Source organism: Hyla sarda, chromosome 3 (genome assembly GCF_029499605.1).
Source record: "Hyla sarda isolate aHylSar1 chromosome 3, aHylSar1.hap1, whole genome shotgun sequence".
In the NCBI taxonomy this organism is placed as follows: domain Eukaryota; kingdom Metazoa; phylum Chordata; class Amphibia; order Anura; family Hylidae; genus Hyla; species Hyla sarda.
The window spans coordinates 84,811,728-84,835,021 of NC_079191.1; the positions used below are offsets into that span (position 1 = coordinate 84,811,728).

Consider the following 23,294-nt stretch of genomic DNA (forward strand, 5'->3'; position numbering starts at 1 on the left):
CAAATCTTAATTATTTTACCTGCTGTATCATACGCTAAATTTTTTTTTAATGACAGTGCCCATGTAAGTCCCCTTAATTAGCGCTTACTAGCGGGAAGGAGCCCTAAGTCACTTGGTGACTCTGTGCCATTGAAATGAATGACTGTACCCCACAGTATACATTGGCATCCTGTTCTTGGTGGGACCCCAATGGAATCTGTGACAGCGAGGCAAAAATACGGCCTGCACCCCACCTAGGGTTGCCACCCTTCTTGCAAAAAAATACTGGCCATGCTAATTTGCATAATTAATTATATATGCGTAACATCACAGGATACACATATGCACGAAAATTGTGTTCTATTCTGACTATTAATTTTTTTTAATTCTCCTTATATGGGCATATATGAGGGCTCATTTTTTGCGCCCCGATCTTTAGTTTTTAACAGTACCATTTTTGTTTTGATGTGCCCTTTTGATCGCTTTTTTTTTTTAATCAAAAATTCGTGAGTTGCAGTTAGTTGCTAACTACAACTCCCAGCATGCCCTGATACAGCCTGTGGCTCAGCAGCTGTCCGAAACGAAAACTACAACTCCCAGAATATTGGACTATGTAGTATACAGTATAGGTCAGCGTTTCCCAACCAGGGGTGCCTCCAGCTGCTGCAAAACTACAACTCTCAGCATAGTAACATAGTTCATAAGGTTGAAAAAAGACCAGAGTCCAGCAAGTTCAACCTATAACCCTAGTGAGTCCCTATTGAGTTGATCCAGAGGAAGGCAAAAAAAAAAAACCTCATACTTGAGGTAAAAATTCCTTCCCAACTCCAAATATGGCAGTCAGAATAAATCTCTGGATCAACCTTCTGTCCCTATAGGTCTAGTATACATAACCTGTAATGTTATTATTCTCCAAAATGCATCCAGACCACATGACCATCTCCTCAGGCAGAGAATTCCACAGTCTCGCTGCTCTTACAGAAAAGAACCCCCGTCTGTGCTGGTCTAGAAACCTTCTTTGCTCAAGACGTAGAGGATGCCCCCTTGTTATAGATACAGTCCTGGGTATAAATGGATCATGGGAGAGATCTCTGTACGTTCCCCTGATATATTTATACATAGTTATTAGGTCTCCCCTAAGCCTTCTTTTTTCTAAACTAAATAACACCAATTCTGACAATCTTTCTGGGTACTGTAGTCCTCCCATTTCCCGTATTACTCTGGTTGCCCGTCTTTGAACCCTCTCCATCTCCACTATATCTTTCTTGTACACTGGTGCCCAGTACTGTACACAGTATTCTATGTGAGGTCTGACTAGTGATTTGTACAGCGGTACGGTAGAATTATTTCCTTGTCGTGGGCATCTATGCCCCTATTGATGCACCCCATGATTTTATTTGCCTTGGCAGCAGCTGCCCGACACTGGTCACTACAGCTAAATTTACTGTGAACTAAGACTCCCAAGTCCTTTTCCACATCAGTCGTCCCAAGTTTGCTCCCATTTAATACATAATCCCAGCCCAGATTTTTCCTCCCCATGTGCATTACCTTACATTTATCAATGTTGAACCTCATCTGCCACTTCTCAGTCCAAACCTCCAACCTATCCAGATCCAATTGTAACAGTGCACTGTCCTCTATAGTGTTTACCGCTTTACAGAGTTTAGTATCATCTGCAAAGATTGCTACTTTACTATTCAACCCCTCTACAAGGTCATTAACCACTTAAGGACCTAGAGCGTATGGATACGCCTTGATGTCCTGGTACTTAAGGACCCAGGGCGTATCCATACGCCCGTGGGAATTTCGGTACCTGCCATGTGCCGGGCGGGGACTGGACCGGGGTGACTGCTGATATCTATCAGCAGGCAACCCGCGCAAATGCCCAGAAGGGTCATCAGACCCCCGCATGTCGGTGATCGGCGCAAATCGCAAGTGGATTCACACTTGCGATTTGTGCCGATTCCGGGTCATACGGGTCTATGGTGACCCGGAATATAAGGGGGATCGCGGTTGTCTAAGACACCTACGATCCCCCTGAAGGGTTAGGAGTGAGGTGGCAGGGGTGCCACGCCTCCTATCCCTGCTTTTTTTCTGCTATTGATCGTCAGAAGCGACGACCAATAGCAGATCGGGGCTGGGGGGGGGGGTTAACTTTCGTTTTTCCCGTCCTATCCACACACATTAGGCGGGGCAGAATGCCGACGTCCACTTACCGATCTGGAGGCAGCGGCGACGGTGATCGGCGGGAGGCATGACGTGCGTCAGAAGAGGATGGCTCCTGGGATCCTACAGAAGCCAGTAAGTTGATCTGGAGAGCTACAGTCTGAGACTGTGGTCTCTAAACTCTAACCCTGCAGATGATGCAAAACTACAACTCCCAGCATGCCCAGACAGCTGTTTGGGCATGCTGGAATATGTAGTTTTGCAACAGCTGGAGGGCTGCAGTTTGAGACCACTATACAGTGGTCTCTAAACTATATCCCTCCAGATCTTGCAAAACTACAACTCCTAACATGCCCACATAGCTGTTTGCTGTCTGGGCATGCTGGGATTTGTAGTTTTGCAACATTTGGAGGTCCACAATTTGGAGATCACTGCAGCGGTCTATAATCTGTAGCCCTCCAGATGTTGCAAAACTGCAAATCCCAGCATGCTCAGACAGCAAACAGCTGTGTCGGCATGCTAGGAGTTGTAGTTGCGTACCTCCAGCTGTTGCAGAACTACATCTACCAGCATGCCCTTCGGTGATTAGTACATGCTGGGAGTTGTAGTTTTGCAACAGCTGGAGGCACACTGGTTGGAAAATACTGAGTTAGGTAACAGAACCGAAGTGTAACAGAACTGAAGGTTTTCCAACCAGTTTGCCTCCAGCTGTTGCAAAAGTACAACTCCCAGCATGCATGGTCTGTCAGTAATGCTGGGAGTTGTAGTTTTGAAACAGCTGGAGATTTGCCCCCCCCCCCCCCCAATGTGAATGTACAGGGTATATTCACCCGGACAGCTTTACAATAAATTTCCTGCTTCAAGTTTGGGCTGCGGCAAATTTTTCGCCACAGCGCAAACTCCTAGCGGGAAACTCACCGTAACACGCCAGTGCGAATGTACCCTAAAACCACTACACTACACTAACACATAATAAAGGGTAAAACGCTACATATACACCCCCTTTCACTGCCCCCCCAATAAAAATTAAAAATGTCTTGTACAGCAGTGTTTCCAAAACGGAGCCTCCAGCTGTTGCAAAACAACAACTCCCAGTATTTCTGGACAGCCACTGACTGTCCAGGCATGCTGGGAGTTTATCAACAGCTGGAGGTACCCTGTTTGGGAATCATTGGCTTAGAATACCCCTATGTCCACCCCTATGCAATCCCCAATTTAGTCCTCAAATGCGCATGGCGCTCTCTCACTTTGGAGCCCTGTCGTATTTCAAGGAAACAGTTTAGGGACACATATGGGGTATTTCTGTACTCGGGAGAAATTTCACTACAAATTTTGGGGGTCCTTTTCTCCTTTAACCCCTTATGAAAAGGAAAAGTTGGGGGTTACACCAGCCTGTTAGTGTAAAAAAAATAAAAAAATTACACTAACATGCTGGTGTTGCCCCATACTTATTATTTTCACAAGCGGTAAAAGGAAAAAAAAGACCCCCAAAATTTTAACGCAATTTCTCCTGAGTAAGGAAATACCCCATATGTAGGCTTAAAATGCTCTGCGGACGCACAACAAGGCTCAGAAGTGAGAGCGTACCATGTACATTTGAGGCCTAAATTGGTGATTTGCACAGGGGTGGCTGATTTTACAGAGGTTCTGACATAAACGCAAAAACATAAATACCCACATGTGACCCCATTTTGGAAACTACACCCCCGACGGAACGTGACAAGGGGTATAGTGAGCCTTAACACCCCACAGGTGTTTGACGAATTTTCATTAAAGTTGGATGGGAAAATGAAAAAAAAAATTTTTTTTGACTAAAATGCTGGTGTTACCCTAAATTTCTCCTTTTCACAAGGGAAAATAGGAAAAAAGCCCCCCAAAATTTGTAACCCCATCTCTTCTGAGTAAGAACATACCCCATATCTGGATGTAAAGTGCTCTACTGGCGAACTACAATGCTCAGAAGAGAAGGAGCGCCATTGGGATTTTGAAGAGAAAATTTGTCCGGAATTTTAGGCCACGTGTGTTTACAAAGCCCCCATAGTGTCAGAACAATGGACCCCTCCCACATGTGACCCCATTTTGGAAACTACACCTCTCACGTAATGTAATAAGGGGTACAGTGAGCATTAACGCCCCACAGGTGTCAGACAGATTTTTGGAACAGTGGTCCGTGAAAATGAAAAATTTTATTTTTCATTTGCACAGCCCACTGTTCCAAAGATCTGTCAAATGCCAGTGGGGTGTAAATACTCACTGCACCCCTTATTAAATTCTGTGAGGGGTGTAGTTTCCAAAATGGGGTCACATGTGGGGGGGTCCACTGTTCTGGCACCATGGGGGGCTTTGTAAACGCACATGGCCCCTGACTACCATTCCAAACGAATTCTCTTTACAAAAGCTCAATGGGGCACCTCCTCTTCTGAGCATTGTAGTTCGCCAGCAGAATACTTGACGTCCACACATGAGGCATTTCCATACTCAGAAGAAATGGGGTTACAAATTTTGGGGGTCATTTTCTCCTATTACCCCTTGTAAAAATGTAAAATTTAGGGAAAAAATAGCATTTTAGTAAAAAAAAAAAATGTTTTTCATTTACACACTTTAAAAAAAAGTTGTCAAACACCAGAGGGTAGTTAAGGCTCACTGTACCCCTTGTTACGTTCCTTAAGGGGTGTAGTTTCCAAAATAGTATGCCATGTGGGTATTTTTTGCTGTTCTGGAACCACAGGGGCTTCCTTAATGCGACATGCCCCCAAAAAACCATCTCAGCAAAATTTGCTTTCAAAAAGCCAAATGTGACACCTTCTCTTCTGAGCACTGTAGTTCGCCAGCAAAGCATTTTATGTCCTAATATGGGGTATTTCCATACTAAGAAGAGATGGGGTTACAAATTTTGGGGGCCATTTTCTCCCATTACCCTTTGTAAAAATGGTAAATTTGGGGAAAAAACTGCACTTTAGTGAAACATTTTTTTTTTCATTTACACATCCGATTTTAACGAAAAGTTGTCAAACACCTGTTGGGTGTTAAGGCTAACTGGACCCCTTGTTACGTGCCTTGAGGGGTGTAGTTTCCAAAATGGTATGCCATGTGGGGTTTTCTGCTGTTCTGGCACCATAGCTTTCTAAATGTGACATGCCCCCCAAAAATCATTTCAGCAAAATTCACTCTCCAAAATCCCATTGTTGCTCCTTCCCTTCTGAGCCCTCTACTGCACCCACCGAACACTTGACATACAATGGTTCAATAGTTTTTGCTATTTATATAGTTAAAAAACATTTTGGGGTTAGTTTTACTCTCTTTGGCAATGAGTCTTTCCGTCTCCATTTTTGCGGCTTTTATCTGTTTTTTTACATATTTTATATTTTTCTCTATAGCTTTTTAATGCTTCTTCACTGCCGTCCTGTTTTAGTAATTGAAATGCTTTATTTTTGTCATTTATTGCCCCTTAACATTTTTATTCATCCATATTGGTTTTCTTTTATTCCCATAAGGTATATACATCTTACAGTGAGCATGTTTGACTATAAGTAGTATATAGTATAGGTCTGTGTTGGGAGGCGCTCTGGTTGGGAAACACTGGTATAGTATATGGTGCAACATACCAAGAGTTGGAGGATTAGTTGGATAAATAGCGGTCATTGCATTGCCGATATTTTTAATATAAAATACAGTGGTCCCTCAACATACGAAGGTAATCCGTTCCAAACGGACCATCGTTTGTTGAAACCATCGTATGTTGAGGGATCCGTGCAATGTAAAGTATAGGACAGTGGTCTACAACCTGCGGACCTCCAGATGCTGCAAAACTACAACACCCAGCATGCCCGGACAGCCGTTGGCTGTCCGGGCATACTGGGTGTTGTAGTTTTGCAACATCTGGAGGTCAGCAGGTTGTAGACCACTGTTAGAGAAAGTTGTACTCACCTGTCCCCGCCGCTCCGGACCGTCACTACTCGTCACCGCTGCCCGGGATGTCGCCGTCCATCGCTGTTGCCGCGTCCCCGACGCTCCGGCAAGGCCTCTGCTTCCCCGGCAACTGCGCTCTCCGTCGCCGCCATCACATCGCTATGCACGCCTCTCCTATTGGATGACGTAGATGGAGAGCGCCGACGATGCAGAGGATCCCGAAGAGGACGCGCCGGAGCCCCGAGGACAGGTAAGTGATCATCACCGGAGCTCACGGGGCATCGTAAATGGCTATCTGGTGGCAGCTGAAGCAGTCAGCGCTGCCGGATAGCCGTTTATGCGATGGCCCCGACATAAAAAAGCATCGTATGTTGATGCTGCCTTCAACATGCGATGGTCTCTGAGAGGCCATCACATGTTGAAATTATCGTATGTCGGGGCCATCGTATGTCATGGGGTCACTGCACTGGCCAGGCGGCAACCCTAACCCCACCTAATGCTGTACAGAGAGCGGTGTTTCCCAACTAAGGTGCCTCCAGCTGTCTGCATGCTGGGGGTTGTAATTTGACAACAGCTGGAGGCACAGTGGCTGCCAAACACTGACATAGAGCCACATGTCGCCTATAGCAACCAACCTGATCGCAGCTTGTATTCTTCCAGAACAGGTGACACCATGAAAACCTTTATCTAATTGGTCGCTATGGGCAACCGCCGTCCTCGTGTCTGGAGCAGTCGTCTCTATGATGTAGTACAGACAGTCCGCCCGCCGCCCCCGTTATTGCCCTCCGCCCGCCTCCCCGTGCTCCCCTCCCTCCCGCTCTCCTCCTGTCAGTCAGCCGGTTGTTATGGTAACAGGAGCCGGCTGGTTGCAGCTCAGTGATCGCAGCATCCAGCGCTAGGAGCGGGTACCAGAGGCAGCGGACTATTCCCGGAGAACAGCGTAACCAGCAGCCGCCCTTCCCCATGCCTCCTCCGCGTTATCCCGCCCGGGGCCCTCAGCTGGTCCTTCTTCTTCTGTCCGGGCTTCTCCTGGTCTCTTCGGATCTCCCCGGGGAGCCATGCGGGGGAAAAGCGTGCGACACGCAGGTAATGGAGGCGGTGTAGCTGCCCGTATAGGGGCTGTAGTCTAGGAGGACACGGGTCACCCGGGAGCCGGCTACAGACCATTATTGTGGGGTATGGAAATATCATGGAAGGAAAACCGCCGGAACAATCCGAGATAGAAGTCTGGTGTGAATGTCACCAAGAGAGGCCATACATGTATGACACTGACTACACACTGGCTATCTACAGCTACTTTCCATCTGTCCATCCATATATCTATTTATCTATTGATCTGTCTATTCATCTTCTATATACATTATCTATCTATCTTTATTGTCTGTTCATTTTATTTACCCCTTTATTTCATATATTTGTCTTTCTTTCTTCCTTTGGTCAATATAATTATCTACCTATCCTTCTATTCTCTATCCATTCTCTGTCATTTCTTTATTTTTCTTTCTTCCTTCCTTCCTTTTTTGTCAGTCCTTTCTGTCTTTCTATCTATCTATGTCTATCAATCTACCTTCCTATGTATTGTCTATCTTTCATCTCTTCTCTTCTATCTATCTATCTATCTATCTATCTATCTATCTATCTATCAATCATCTCTTGTTTATCTATCTGTCTGTCTATCTGTCTGTCTATATAACTCATATCTATCTATCTCATGTCTATCTATCTATCTATCTAATATCTATCTATCATCTCTTGTCTATCTATCTATCTATCTATCTATCTTCTGTCTATGAATCTATAATCTCTTCTATCTATCTATATATCTATCTGTCTATCATCTCTTGTCTATCTATCTGTCTATCTTCTGTCTATGAATCTATAATCTCTTCTATCTATCTATTTATTTATCTATCTTCTGTCTATGAATTTATAATCTCTTCTATCTATCTATCTATCTATCTATCATCTCTTGTCTATCTGTCTATCTTCTGTCTATTAATCTATAATCTCTTCTATCTATCTATCTATCTATCTACCTATCTATCTATCTTTTGTCTATCTATTATCTGTCCATCTTATCCATTTCTATCACAGTCCGACAACAGTTTGTACCTATGGTAAGGAAATGATAAAAGTGACCCCTCCGCTCTCCGTTTTTTCTGCGATCTAACACAGTCACATGGCTTCTGTAAGGTTGATGGTTGTGACATTGTGATGACATATGATAGATGACATTCAGTTCTCATTCTAGTTCTCTTCCGTTAGCCTTGCTGATATTTTGGCTGTAAATCACCTTATATCTTGTGTATATATGTGTGTGTATGTATATATATCTTATTTATTTGTATGTACCACCTTCCAGGCTGTATATGGATTATCTGTCTTTGTGTAGGACTGTACAGGTTGGTGTATTTTTGTAGTGCATGGCTTTCCATTGATGTGGAGTGGAGAAAGAGGTATAGATATAGATATCCATTGATGTGAAGTGGTGAAAGAGGTATAGATATAGATATCCATTGATGTGGAGTGGAGAAAGAGGTATAGATATAGATATCCATTGATGTGGAGTGGAGAAAGAGGTATAGATATAGATATCCATTGATGTGGAGTGGAGAAAGAGGTATAGATATAGATATCCATTGATGTGGAGTGGAGAAAGAGGTATAGATATAGATATCCATTGATGTGGAGTGGAGAACGAGGTATAGATATAGATATCCATTGATGTGGAGTGGAGAAAGAGGTATAGATATAAATATCCATTGATGTGGAGTGGAGAAAGAGGTATAGATATAGATATCCATTGATGTGGAGTGGAGAAAGAGGTATAGATATAGATATCCATTGATGTGGAGTGGAGAACGAGGTATAGATATCCATTGATGTGGAGTGGAGAACGAGGTATAGATATAGATATCCATTGATGTGGAGTGGAGAACGAGGTATAGATATAGATATCCATTGATGTGGAGTGGAGAAAGAGGTATAGATATAAATATCCATTGATGTGGAGTGGAGAAAGAGGTATAGATATAGATATCCATTGATGTGGAGTGGAGAACGAGGTATAGATATCCATTGATGTGGAGTGGAGAACGAGGTATAGATATAGATATCCATTGATGTGGAGTGGAGAAAGAGGTATAGATATAAATATCCATTGATGTGGAGTGGAGAAAGAGGTATAGATATAGATATCCATTGATGTGGAGTGGAGAACGAGGTATAGATATAGATATCCATTGATGTGGAGTGGAGAAAGAGGTATAGATATAGATATCCATTGATGTGGAGTGGAGAACGAGGTATAGATATAGATATCCATTGATGTGGAGTGGAGAACGAGGTATAGATATAGATATCCATTGATGTGGAGTGGAGAACGAGGTATAGATATAGATATCCATTGATGTGGAGTGGAGAAAGAGGTATAGATATAGATATCCATTGATGTGGAGTGGAGAACGAGGTATAGATATAGATATCCATTGATGTGGAGTGGAGAAAGAGGTATAGATATAGATATCCATTGATGTGGAGTGGAGAACGAGGTATAGATATAGATATCCATTGATGTGGAGTGGGAACTATTGGGCTGTTTATACAAATAAAAGCTGTTTTTGCCAGGCAGGTTCTATTATTTAGCAGGGGCACCTATTGAGTCAGCAGCGACTGTCGTGCATGCTGAATGCCAATGTGCCAATGCTGAAAATACCAGTCACAATAACAGTTATTTAGTCACGTGGGTTAGATGTGTGAACGTACGGCTTAGTCATACACCTGTGATTGAATCGCACAAGCTACATCATGGGTCACATGCCCTTGTTAGCGCTTTGTCACATTTTTATGGAATTTTATGGTGCATTTAGGTCATCAGATTATGTCGTCAGTCTACTTTATTCTATGGAGACCTGAGTTTAATGGCCTCTTTGTTAGAGCTGTTTCTGCTAGAATCAAGTCAATGAGATTTTCTAATAAGAAGACCGCAGCTTCCTATGCACAGGCATCCTATATTATCAGAGACCACACAGCTCACTCATACCTCACACCAGTAATTTCCAACCAGGGTGCCTCCAGCTGTTGCAAAACTACAACTCCCAGCATGCCCAGACAGCCTTCGGCTGTCCAGGCATGCTGGGAGTTGTAGTTTTGCAACAGCTTGAGGCATTCTGGTTGGGAAACACTGGCTCACACAGTGTCAGGGGATTGATACGAAGCTTATGCTGGACCCTAACAGCTTGAATATTAGTATACAGCATCCTGTCATACACAACGTATCATGCTGTTGTTGTAATGCTACCAGTGGAGTGAAAGGATTAGATTCAATTTGCCCCATTATTGCATTGTGTGACTTAAAGGGGTACTCCGGGGGGAAAAAAATAAATCAAATCAACTGATGCCAGAAAATTAAACAGATTTGTAAATTACTTCTATTTAAAAATCTTAATCCTTCCAGTACTTATCAGCTGCTTTATTCTCCACAGGAATTTGTATAGTACTTTTCTGTCTTACCACTGTGCTCTCTGCTGACACCTCTGTCCATATCAGGAACTGTCCACAGAAGGAGCAAATCCCCATAGCGGAACCACTCTTTGCTCTGGACAGTTCCTGACTGTGGTCAAACAAAAAAAGAACCATACAACTCCCAATGTAGCATACAAGTAAGAACCTAAAGGGTTAAACATCCCTGAGGAGAGTGTTTGTTTATCTTGTTGCTGTGGCTACGCCTAGCTCTGGGCTGGTCAGCTGACCTTGTTAGTTCACCTGTGTGTTGCCTGTTTAAACCTGCAATGTGCTTTCAGACCTTGCCTGCGAAAGAGTTTCTCTAGTAGCTACCGTTTGTATCTGTATTCCTGATCATCTGGTATTTTTGACTTCTTGGCTTGGCATTCGGACCTCTCTCCTGTTTTTGCGACTTGGCACTTCTGACACTCCTGGTATTGACTCGGCTAGTGGACTGTGACTTATTGTGTGTGTTTGTTTAGATATTATTTCTGTTGGTCTCTGTGCTCCCTTACTGAATCCTGACCTGTGTCTGTATTGTATTTTATTTTGTTGACAGTAACTTCAATCACATATTTAGAGAGGGACTGTCACCGTGGTTGTCGATCCACTATTTAGGGCGGATAGGCAAATAGGCAGGGATAGAGGGAGTGGGTGAGATCAGTACTGCACTCCTTCCCTGCCCATACATGACAGTACAGCAGCTGATAAGTACTGGAGGGATTAAGATTTTTAAATAACTAATTTACAAATCTGTTTAACTTTCTGGCACCAGTTGATTTGAGGACATTTTTTTTATGTCGAGCTCCCCCTCTGTACAGGGACACAATCAATATAAAATAGGGGTTAAATGTCCTGCCCTGCTGCCGTAGCAGGGGAAATGATGGGCCTATTGGTGCACCTACCCATACTAAACAATGAATCAATGCTTCATAGCAAAGATCAGTGTGGTGCAGATTACTGACACTCAGGACAGTGGAATCTCGTTCTCCCAACTGCTAGTCTGGATCAGATGATCATAAATGCTCAGCTTAGGGCTGGTTGGAGTGGGAGTTTCTGATTGGTTAGCCTCTCCTCCTTATATGCTTGACGTTTACAGTGTTATCCAGATTATATCATATGCTTTGTGAGGGGTTGTCTCGTAAAAAGTGTTTGTTTGTTTTTTAAATATGCCCAGGCTGCCTGATTAAACAAAAACACAAAATCTTGTACTTATCTTTTTCTCGTCTCGTGGTTTAATTAATGATATATTTTTATAGGTTGGACATTTACGCACACGGCGATACCACATATGTTTATTTTTATTTACATGATTTTTTTTTATTGGAAAAGGGGGGTGATTCAAACTTTTAATAGTGAAGGGGTTAAATCACATTTATTAATTCTTTTTTTACTCTTTTTATTGCAATGTTATAGTCCCCATATGGTACTATAACATGCATTACACTGATTGAATACACTGATCAATGCTATGCCATAGCATTTCATTGATCAGTGTTATTGGCGGTCGATTGCTCAAGCTTGGATTTCAGGCTTGGAGCAATCAAGCGCCGATCAGACAGCTGGGAGAAACATAAGAAGACTCCCGCTGTCCTCTCGGCTGCTCGGGATGCTGCGATTTCCCCGCGGTGGTCCCAAACAGCTCCGCTGAGCTAACCGGCAGTGTATTCTCCCATTTTAGACACCGCAATCAACGTTGATCGCCGTGTCTGAAGGGTTAATCAGCCCGATTGGCAATGTCTGGTATTAGCAACCGGGACCCGCGGAGCCAGCCACGAACATAAATATACGTCCGTGGTCATTAAGGGGTTAAAGAAAACATAAGAAGGTATAAAGGTAGGCTATACCAGGGACTCTTAAAATGAATCCATGGTGTAGAGTCAGACCCTTTGTTGGCTGTACGAGTATTATAAGTAATTCTATAGCAAATCATTGCATCAGTAAGGCATATATTCCGCTTATTCCTGGTGAATTACTGTTACGCCGAGCGCTCCGGGTCCCCGCTCCTCCCCGGAGCGCTCGCTACACTTCCCTCACTGCAGCGCCCCGGTCGGTTCCACGGACCCGGGACGCTGCGTTACCACCTCCGGCCGGGATGCGATTCGCGATGCGGGTAGCGCCCGCTCGCGATGCGCACCCCGGCTCCCGTACCTTACTCGCTCCCCGTCAGTTCTGTCCCGGCGCGCGCGGCCCCGCTCCCTAGGGCGCGCGCGCGCCGGGTCTTTGCGATTTAAAGGGCCACTGCACCGCTGATTGGTGCAGTGGTTCCAATTAGTGTTTACACCTGTGCACTTCCCTATATCACCTCACTTCCCCTTCACTCCCTCGCCGGATCTTGTTGCCCTAGTGCCAGTGAAAGCGTTCCTTGTGTGTTCCTTGCCTGTGATTCCAGACCTTCTGCCGTTGCCCCTGACTACGATCCTTGCTGCCTGCCCCGACCTTCTGCTACGTCCGACCTTGCTTCTGTCTACTCCCTTGTACCGCGCCTATCTTCAGCAGCCAGAGAGGTTGAGCCGTTGCTAGGGGATACGACCTGGTCACTACCGCCGCAGCAAGACCATCCCGCTTTGCGGCGGGCTCTGGTGAAAACCAGTAGTGACTTAGAACCGATCCTCTAGCACGGTCCACGCCAATCCCTCTCTGGCACAGAGGATCCACTACCTGCCAGCCGGCATCGTGACAGTAGATCCGGCCATGGATCCCGCTGAAGTTCCTCTGCCAGTTGTCGCTGACCTCACCACGGTGGTCGCCCAGCAGTCACAACAGATTGCGCAACAAGGCCAACAGCTGTCTCAACTGACTGTTATGCTACAACAGTTACTACCACAGCTCCAGCAATCATCTCCTCCGCCAGCTCCTGTACCTCCTCCGCAGCGAGTGGCCGCTTCTGGAATACGACTATCCTTGCCGGATAAATTTGATGGGGACTCTAAGTTTTGCCGTGGCTTTCTTTCCCAATGTTCATTACACTTGGAGATGATGTCGGACCAGTTCCCCACTGAAAGGTCTAAGGTGGCTTTCGTAGTCAGCCTGCTGTCTGGAAAAGCCCTGGCTTGGGCCACACCGCTCTGGGACCGCAATGACCCCGTCACTGCCTCTGTACACTCCTTCTTCTCGGAAATTCGAAGTGTCTTTGAGGAACCTGCCCGAGCCTCTTCTGCTGAGACTGCCCTGTTGAACCTGGTCCAGGGTAATTCTTCCGTTGGCGAGTATGCCGTACAGTTCCGTACCCTTGCTTCAGAATTATCCTGGAATAATGAGGCACTCTGCGCGACCTTTAAAAAAGGCCTATCCAGCAACATTAAAGATGTTCTGGCCGCACGAGAAATCCCTGCTAACCTACATGAACTCATCCATCTTGCCACTCGCATTGACATGCGTTTTTCCGAACGGCGTCAGGAGCTCCGCCAGGATATGGACTCTGTTCGCACGAGGCGTTTCTTCTCCCCGGCTCCTCTCTCCTCTGGTCCCCTGCAATCTGTTCCTGTGCCTCCCGCCGTGGAGGCTATGCAGGTCGACCGGTCTCGCCTGACACCCCAAGAGAGGACACGACGCCGCATGGAGAATCTCTGCCTGTACTGTGCTAGTACCGAACACTTCCTGAAGGATTGTCCTATCCGTCCTCCCCGCCTGGAAAGACGTCCGCTGACTCCGCACAAAAGTGAGACAGTCCTTGATGTCTACTCTGCTTCTCCACGTCTTACTGTGCCTGTGCGGATGTCTGCCTCTGCCTTCTCCTTCTCTGCTGTGGCCTTCTTGGACTCTGGATCTGCAGGAAATTTCATCTTAGCCTCTCTCGTCAACAGGTTCAACATCCCGGTGACCAGTCTCGCCAGACCCCTCTACATCAATTGTGTAAACAATGAAAGATTGGACTGTACTATACGTTTCCGCACGGAGCCCCTTCTAATGTGCATCGGATCTCATCACGAGAGGATTGAACTGTTGGTCCTCCCCAATTGCACTTCTGAAATCCTTCTTGGACTTCCCTGGCTTCAACTCCATTCCCCAATCCTGGATTGGTCCACTGGGGAGATCAAGAGTTGGGGGCCCTCTTGTTCCAAGGACTGCTTAAAACCGGTTCCCAGTAAACCTTGCCGTGTCCCTGTGCTTCCTCATGTAACCGGTCTCCCTAAGGCCTATATGGACTTTGCGGACGTTTTTTGCAAAAAACAAGCTGAGACTCTACCTCCTCACAGGCCTTATGATTGTCCCATTGACCTCCTCCCGGGCACTACTCCACCCCGGGGCAGAATCTATCCTCTGTCCGTCCCAGAGACTCTTGCCATGTCTGAATACGTCCAAGAGAATTTAAAAAAGGGCTTTATCCGTAAATCCTCCTCTCCTGCCGGAGCCGGATTTTTCTTTGTGTCCAAAAAAGATGGCTCTCTACGTCCTTGCATTGACTACCGCGGTCTTAATAAAATCACGGTTAAGAACCGCTACCCCCTACCCCTCATCTCTGAACTCTTTGATCGTCTCCAAGGTGCCCATATTTTTACCAAACTGGACTTAAGAGGTGCTTATAATCTCATCCGCATCAGAGAGGGGGATGAATGGAAAACGGCATTTAACACCAGAGATGGACACTTTGAGTATCTGGTCATGCCCTTTGGTCTATGCAACGCCCCTGCCGTCTTCCAAGACTTTGTTAATGAAATTTTTCGTGATCTACTATACTCCTGTGTTGTTGTATATCTGGACGATATCCTGATTTTTTCTGCCAATCTTGAAGAACACCGCCAGCATGTCCGTATGGTTCTTCAGAGACTTCGTGATAATCAACTCTATGCCAAAATAGAGAAATGTCTGTTTGAATGCCAATCTCTTCCTTTTCTAGGATACTTGGTCTCTGGCCAGGGACTACAAATGGACCCAGATAAACTCTCTGCCGTCTTAGATTGGCCACGCCCCTCCGGACTCCGTGCCATCCAACGTTTTTTGGGGTTCGCCAATTATTACAGGCAATTTATTCCACATTTTTCTACCATTGTGGCTCCTATTGTGGCTTTAACAAAAAAAAATGCCGATCCCAAGTCTTGGCCTCCTCAAGCGGAAGACGCCTTTAAACGACTCAAGTCTGCCTTTTCTTCGGCTCCCGTGCTCTCCAGACCTGACCCATCTAAACCCTTCCTATTGGAGGTTGATGCCTCCTCAGTGGGAGCTGGAGCTGTCCTTCTACAAAAAAACTCTTCCGGGCATGCTGTTACTTGTGGTTTTTTTTTCCAGGACCTTCTCTCCGGCGGAGAGGAACTACTCCATCGGGGATCGAGAGCTTCTAGCCATTAAATTAGCACTTGAGGAATGGAGGCATCTGCTGGAGGGATCAAGATTTCCAGTTATTATTTACACCGATCACAAGAACCTCTCCTACCTCCAGTCTGCCCAACGGCTGAATCCTCGTCAGGCCAGGTGGTCTCTGTTCTTTGCCCGATTTAATTTTGAAATTCACTTTCGGCCTGCTGATAAAAACATTAGGGCCGATGCTCTCTCTCGTTCCTCAGATGCCTCTGAAATTGAACTCTCTCCTCAACACATCATTCCTCCTGACTGCCTGATTTCCACTTCTCCAGCCTCCATCAGGCAAACTCCTCCAGGAAAGACCTTTGTTTCTCCACGCCAACGCCTTGGGATCCTCAAATGGGGTCACTCCTCCCATCTCGCAGGTCATGCGGGCATCAAGAAATCTGTGCAACTCATCTCTCGCTTCTATTGGTGGCCGACTCTAGAGACTGATGTGGTGGACTTTGTGCGAGCCTGCACTATCTGTGCCCGGGATAAGACTCCTCGCCAGAAGCCCGCTGGTTTTCTTCATCCTCTACCTGTCCCCGAACAACCTTGGTCTCTGATTGGTATGGATTTTATTACTGACTTACCCCCATCCCATGGCAACACTGTTATTTGGGTGGTCGTTGATCGATTCTCCAAAATGGCACATTTCATCCCTCTTCCTGGTCTTCCTTCAGCGCCTCAGTTGGCTAAACAATTTTTTGTACACATTTTTCGTCTTCACGGGTTGCCTACACAGATCGTCTCGGATAGAGGCGTCCAATTTGTGTCTAAATTCTGGAGGGCTCTCTGTAAACAACTCAAGATTAAATTAAATTTTTCTTCTGCATACCATCCTCAATCCAATGGACAAGTAGAGAGAATTAACCAGATCTTGGGTGACTATTTACGACATTTTGTTTCCTCCCGCCAGGATGACTGGGCAGATCTTCTACCTTGGGCCGAATTCTCGTATAATTTCAGAATCTCTGAATCTTCCTCCAAATCTCCGTTTTTCGTGGTGTACGGCCGTCACCCTCTTCCCCCCCTCCCTACCCCCTTGCCCTCTGGTCTGCCCGCTGTGGATGAAATTTCTCGTGATCTTTCCACCATATGGAAAGAGACCCAAAATTCTCTCTTACAGGCTTCTTCTCGCATGAAGAGATTCGCAGATAAGAAAAGAAGAGCTCCTCCCATTTTTTCCCCTGGAGACAAGGTATGGCTCTCCGCTAAATATGTCCGTTTCCGTGTCCCGAGCTATAAGTTGGGACCACGCTATCTTGGTCCTTTTAAAGTTTTGTGTCAAATTAATCCTGTCTCTTACAAACTTCTTCTTCCTCCTTCTCTTCGTATCCCTAATGCCTTTCACGTCTCTCTTCTTAAACCTCTCATCCTCAACCGTTTTTCTCCTAAATCTGTTCCTCCCACTCCTGTTTCCGGCTCCTCGGACATCTTCTCTGTCAAAGAGATTTTGGCCTCCAAAAAGGTCAGGGGAAGAACTTTTTTTTTAGTGGATTGGGAGGGTTGTGGTCCAGAAGAGAGGTCCTGGGAACCTGAGGACAATATCCTGGACAAAAGTCTGATCCTCAGGTTCTCAGGCCCCAAGAAGAGGGGGAGACCCAAGGGGGGGGGTACTGTTACGCCGAGCGCTCCGGGTCCCCGCTCCTCCCCGGAGCGCTCGCTACACTTCCCTCACTGCAGCGCCCCGGTCGGTTCCACGGACCCGGGACGCTGCGTTACCACCTCCGGCCGGGATGCGATTCGCGATGCGGGTAGCGCCCGCTCGCGATGCGCACCCCGGCTCCCGTACCTTACTCGCTCCCCGTCAGTTCTGTCCCGGCGCGCGCGGCCCCGCTCCCTAGGGCGCGCGCGCGCCGGGTCTTTGCGATTTAAAGGGCCACTGCACCGCTGATTGGTGCAGTGGTTCCAATTAGTGTTTACACCTGTGCACTTCCCTATATCACCTCACTTCCCCTTCACTCCCTCGCCGGATCTTGTTGCCCTAGTGCCAGTGAAAGCGTTCCTTGTGTGTTCCTTGCCTGTGATTCCAGACCTTCTGCCGTTGCCCCTGACTACGATCCTTGCTGCCTGCCCCGACCTTCTGCTACGTCCGACCTTGCTTCTGTCTACTCCCTTGTACCGCGCCTATCTTCAGCAGCCAGAGAGGTTGAGCCGTTGCTAGGGGATACGACCTGGTCACTACCGCCGCAGCAAGACCATCCCGCTTTGCGGCGGGCTCTGGTGAAAACCAGTAGTGACTTAGAACCGATCCTCTAGCACGGTCCACGCCAATCCCTCTCTGGCACAGAGGATCCACTACCTGCCAGCCGGCATCGTGACAATTACTCTTTGTTCATTCCCCCAAATAATCTGCCCTCATTTTCTACCTCATTTTCATTGTGGTGACGGGTTTATTTGTTGGAGTTAGTATTTTAATTTCCGGTTACAGTCTACATAGAGACCGGAGGAAGCATTTCTTCTTGTGGGTCAATGATAGTCTTAGAGGGAACATGTTGTAATATTCGAAACCATATATCATCTACAGTACTCATTTATTTTGAAATGTCGGTACAGAGTAATCCATAAATATGTCATTATATGACCTCAATTGTAAATGGCTAATAAAATTAATAATTTTTATACTAAAATTCCTGAACTGCTGTTAGAATATGTTTCTAAGTAATTAGCAGTTTTTTAAAGCATACAAGGGGTATGGGCAGCAAATACCCCCCCTCCCCCTCCAGGTATTTGCTGCTGATCAGTGCTGCTGAGGGCATGCCATGTACAGAATCAGTCTCCTTCTACCTCTGGCAGCTGACAACAAACATAGTCCATTCTTCTTGTGGTAAAGGAGTCTTCTCAGATGTGCTGCCATGCTATTTCAGGGACTCTGGTCCTTTACTGACAAGCAGGACAGAAAGCTATTTTAGTTTGTTGTTCTGTAGAGACTTAGCTGTGGGAAAAGGACTGACCATGTGTGACCCTAGGCACTCAGCTCATCAGGTGGACATGCACATATAAACTCTTAGCCACCCTTGCCACTACATTATATGCTGTATTATAGGCTGCCTGTTTCCTTGCTACCTGTAGCTGCGTTGCTCGGTCACACAGACCCATCAATGCAGCTCTGCCTAACAGCCCATGCAGCAAACATAAACAATGACTAACATAGGAGGGATTCTGGGGACGGGTGATGCATACATTTACCCATCCCATGCGTTGGCCCTGCCCAGCCTAGCATCCAACTGCCTGCCCCCTGTCTTCTATCTGTGATAGCACAAGAGTGGAAAGGAGGAGGGGCAGGGCACACAAGGTACAGGAAGAGGTAAGCCCTGCCGCTTCTCTTCTAGTGTATGTTACTCTGTTGTGTTTGAGGACACTGGATGGATGGAGGACATGCTGAGAAGGGACACTAAATATATAGGGGAAACTGGGTGGATGGGGAAATGCTGAGGGGGGGCACTGGATGGATGAGGGACATTGCGTAGATGGGGACATGCTAAGGGGGGCACTGTATGGATGGGGCATTCTATGGAGGGACACTTGATGGATAAGGGGCATACTGAGGGGGGGCACAGTATGAATGGGAACATGGTAAGGGGGAAATTGAATGGATGGGGGGCATGCTGGGGGGGACAGAGGATGGATGAGGGACATTCTAAGGGGGGAACTTTATGGATGGGGACATAGAGGAGGGGGCATGGGATTGATGTGTGATATGATAGGGGGACACTGGATGGTTGGTTTGGGGCATGCTGAGGGGGTGGGGGCCCAAGTTGATCCCTTGCACCAGGGCCCACGAGACTTTAGCTATGCCCCTGCTTGTGATAGTGATTCTTGCTACATGACTATGGAGTAGTCCATGGCTATTTCATCATGATAAGGCTATGTTCACACATAGTATTTTGATGTGTATTTTTAGTATCTATGTGTCGGATCCTCTTCTGATTTATAAAATTCCGACTAGTATACCTATGTGTGAACCCAGCCTCATACTTATCATTCGTATAATTCCTTGTGAATTCTCAGTTGAAAAAAATTGAGCATCTTTTGTGCTTTTCAGTTCACAGTGCGCAAATGCCGCTCGTGGAATTCTGCAGCGGAATTCCTCTCCACTTATAGAAAGAGCATGTTCATTCTTCAAGCGGAATCCACGAGCAGAATCCCATTGAAGTCAATAGAAATTTTTTTTCCGACCGACACTGATCTAGCACGTAATTTGCGTGCAGAATGCGCACGGAATTAGCGCGGAATACACGTGGAAATTCTGTGCAAAAAAAAAGATAAAAAGGGAAATTCTAATTGGTGGTTGTAGTCCAGCAAAAAAAAAAAAGAACAGCTTCCTCCTATATTTTCCATGCAGAATTCTGTGTCAATTCTGCGCAATTTTCGCACGAAAAAAAAAACGTAAATTCCGCAGAAAACTTTTTACGCGAGGATTCATCCCCAATTCCTCAGTGTGAATGCACCCTTAGATAACAATACAGCTGTTGAATCCAAGGCTCTTACACAATAAAGATAACATATCACAGTAGATACACCACTTATTGAAAAATATTTTGAAAAAGATGGCGGTCATGCTGAATGCCATATAAAAGAAGCCCTCTGCTTTGGAGAATCCTTATTTATTACACAGATCCCTTGACAAGAAGCTGAAGACAATAATGCTGACAATCTCTGATATCAGTTATAATTTGTGATGAAACCGGGCAGCATTATGATTTAACTGCAGCGCCACCACAGGGGAAATGATACATTACAAGGTACCAATTTAAATTAATGAACTGTCTATGAAATACAAGACAGTATAGGTATCTGAGGTTTGTAAGGTACAGTGTAATCCCATAATAGGAAATGTGTAGAAATTAAGGCAAATCATGAATAGGAGTGATATTTAAATGTAACAGTATCAGCTACTCTATATAATGTAACTAGACTAGCAACAATTCCAGTGACTGATTCTCTGGTATACGAATATGTGCAGCTTGTCAGTACAAATGTTTAGAGCAATAGATTAGCACAATTAAAAGAATATCATATATGTGCCCATATTTATATGATATTCTACATTACACATCTCCCACTGTGTTTTTGTCACTTGTATTAGTTATGTCTTCATTTTTTACCTAGTTATGTGATCTGGGATACCCCTATAGGTGGTGTTGGCCTTGCCAGGTCTCACACCCTGGGGACATTTCATATTTTGAACTACTGCCAATGTCTTTATTTTCTCTCCCCTGATAAAGTCACCGTTAGAAGTGACAGAAACACGTTGGGAGATGTGTAATGTGCGTTTGGGCTCATAGATTATATTCATTTGTGCACATAACAGTACAGTGGTGTCTTTTTTTTCTTTAATTTTGAATAGTGCTCCTATTTCTAATTTGTAATACAGGACAAGACAGAAACACACATTGTTATTGATTTCCATTTTGGCCCAGATAACAGGATTCTGAACGGATCCCCTGTATTAACCAAGAATTTCATATTAGAGTATGTGGTGAACCGATAATGTATAATCATTTTCCACACTATAATTTCTGTATACTTTAAATGAATCTCATGCAGACTGCATGGAGATGAGATACCAGAGTACAACCTACATTGTTGTATTAATAAATCTATTGCTTTACTCTTCGGTGGGATTTGCCAGTGTTCAACCATTAAATTGTCTATACATGATAAATAATACTTAGTCAAAGGTCAAGGAATGCTTAGTGAAATGTTCCGCCAAGTCCTTGAAAATGGCTGAAAGCTAAATATCACTTCACCCCCAGATGACTATTCCATGGTAATGACATTGTAATGGCCTCTTACAGTGATTTCTTGTTTTACATACGTTTATAATATACTGCGCCAGTGTTTTATGTGTTGACATAATAACGGGATTCAGGGCACTTCAGCAACGTATTTATTTCAGCAGATTAAATGTGCCTCTTCCCGTGTAAAGTGTGCCAGGTTTAATGGGCATCCTAGTAAAAGTTTTGGACAAATCCCAATCCTTGCCTCATCAGTATGTGATCATGTCCCTTCCAGAGAAAACTCCGGATAGCACCTTCCTACAAACATCCTAAAATAAAATACATTGATCTTATGGAAATAGTATAGGATGTTATAATATGTTCAGATAGTGGAGAGGGGGATTAGGGTATTTAAGGGAATAACAATTAACTATGGTGTGATAAGGGAGGTTTTAGATTTTTTAAGTGAGGAGACAATCAAACAAATACCCTATACCAGGGATACTCAACTTACAAATGCCTCAAGTTGTAATATTTCCAACATACAACAGTCTTTTCTGGACCATTATAACTTAAAACCAGACTCAACATACAATGTACGGACAGCCCAGATCTGCGAGACGTGTCAATGGCTGGAAGAATCAGAATGGGCATTCACTGGTAAAACACCTGTAATACTGAAGTGCATGCACTGACTGGCTGTCTGGTAGCATCCCCAACAGTACAGGGAGGTACTACATGTTCTGTACTAATCTTTACCTGTGCCTCAGTTAGCTGCTCCTTTGGACACCAAGTAAGGGCGGCTACATTTTACTTTTTTAGGACATTGCGTGTACTATCCAGGACCCTGAAGAAGCTCCTGTCTTCTATATACAGTCATGGCCGTAAATGTTGGCACCCTTGAAATGTTTCAAGAAAATGAAGTATTTCTCACATAAAAGGATTGCTATAAAACATGTTTTGCTATACACATGTTTGTTCCCTTTGTGTGTATTGGAACTAAACCAAAAAAGGGAGGAAAAAAAGCAAATTGGACATAATGTCACACCAAACTCCAAAAATGGGCTCGACAAAATTATTGGCACCCTTAACTTAATATTTGGTTGCACACCCTTTGGAAAAAAATAACTGAAATCAGTTGCTTCCTATAACCATCAATAAAGCTTCTTACACATCTCTCTTATTGGAAGGGCACCTTTTCCCAACAGCAATTTTAAGATCTCTCCACAGGTATTCAATGGGATTTAGATCTGGACTCTTGCTGGCCACTTCAGAACTCTCCAGCGCTTTTTTGCCATCCATTTCTGGGTGCTTTTTGACCTATGTTTGGGGTCATTGTCTTGCTTAAAGACCCAAGATCTCGGACGCAAACCAAGCTTTCTGACACTGGGCTGTACAGTGCGGCCCAAAATCCATTGGTAATCCTCAGATTTCATGATGCCTTGCACACATTCAAGGCACCCAGTGCCAGAGGCAGCAAAACAACCCCAAAACATAATTGAACATCCAACATATTTCACTGTAGTTACTGTGTTCTTTTGTTTGTAGGCCTCATTCCGTTTTCGGTAAACAGTAGAATGATGTGCTTTACCAAAAAGCTCCATCTTGGTCTCATCTGTCCACAAGACGTTTTCCCAGAAGGATTTTTGCTCAAGTTTATTTTGGCAAAATGTAGTCTTGCTTTTTTATGTCTCTGTGTCAGCAGTGGGGTCCTCCTGGGTCTCCTGT

At 45.1% G+C, this 23,294-nt stretch overlaps 2 protein-coding genes across 4 annotated transcripts in view; one reads left to right on the forward strand and one right to left on the reverse strand.

Moving 5' to 3' along the window:
• Window positions 1-6,825, reverse strand: part of LOC130361465 (uncharacterized) — a 71,147-nt gene extending 64,322 nt beyond the window's left edge. For 2 of the 3 annotated variants that reach the window (XR_008891011.1, XM_056564500.1), the window contains exon 1: window positions 6,690-6,825. Coding sequence is in view for 1 of the 3 variants with exons in the window: in XM_056564500.1 (XP_056420475.1) it covers window positions 6,690-6,729 (40 nt within the window). In the remaining 2 variants the exon portion in view is untranslated. The remainder of the gene's footprint in view (window positions 1-6,689) is intronic. The other variant, XR_008891010.1, reaches the window with a different exon arrangement.
• A 67-nt stretch (window positions 6,826-6,892) lies between these two features.
• The window catches only part of DNER (delta/notch like EGF repeat containing), a 272,367-nt gene continuing 255,965 nt past the window's right edge, over window positions 6,893-23,294 (forward strand). The window contains exon 1 of the mRNA XM_056564499.1: window positions 6,893-7,140. Within this exon, the coding sequence (XP_056420474.1) occupies window positions 7,018-7,140 (123 nt within the window). The 5' untranslated portion in view covers window positions 6,893-7,017. The remainder of the gene's footprint in view (window positions 7,141-23,294) is intronic.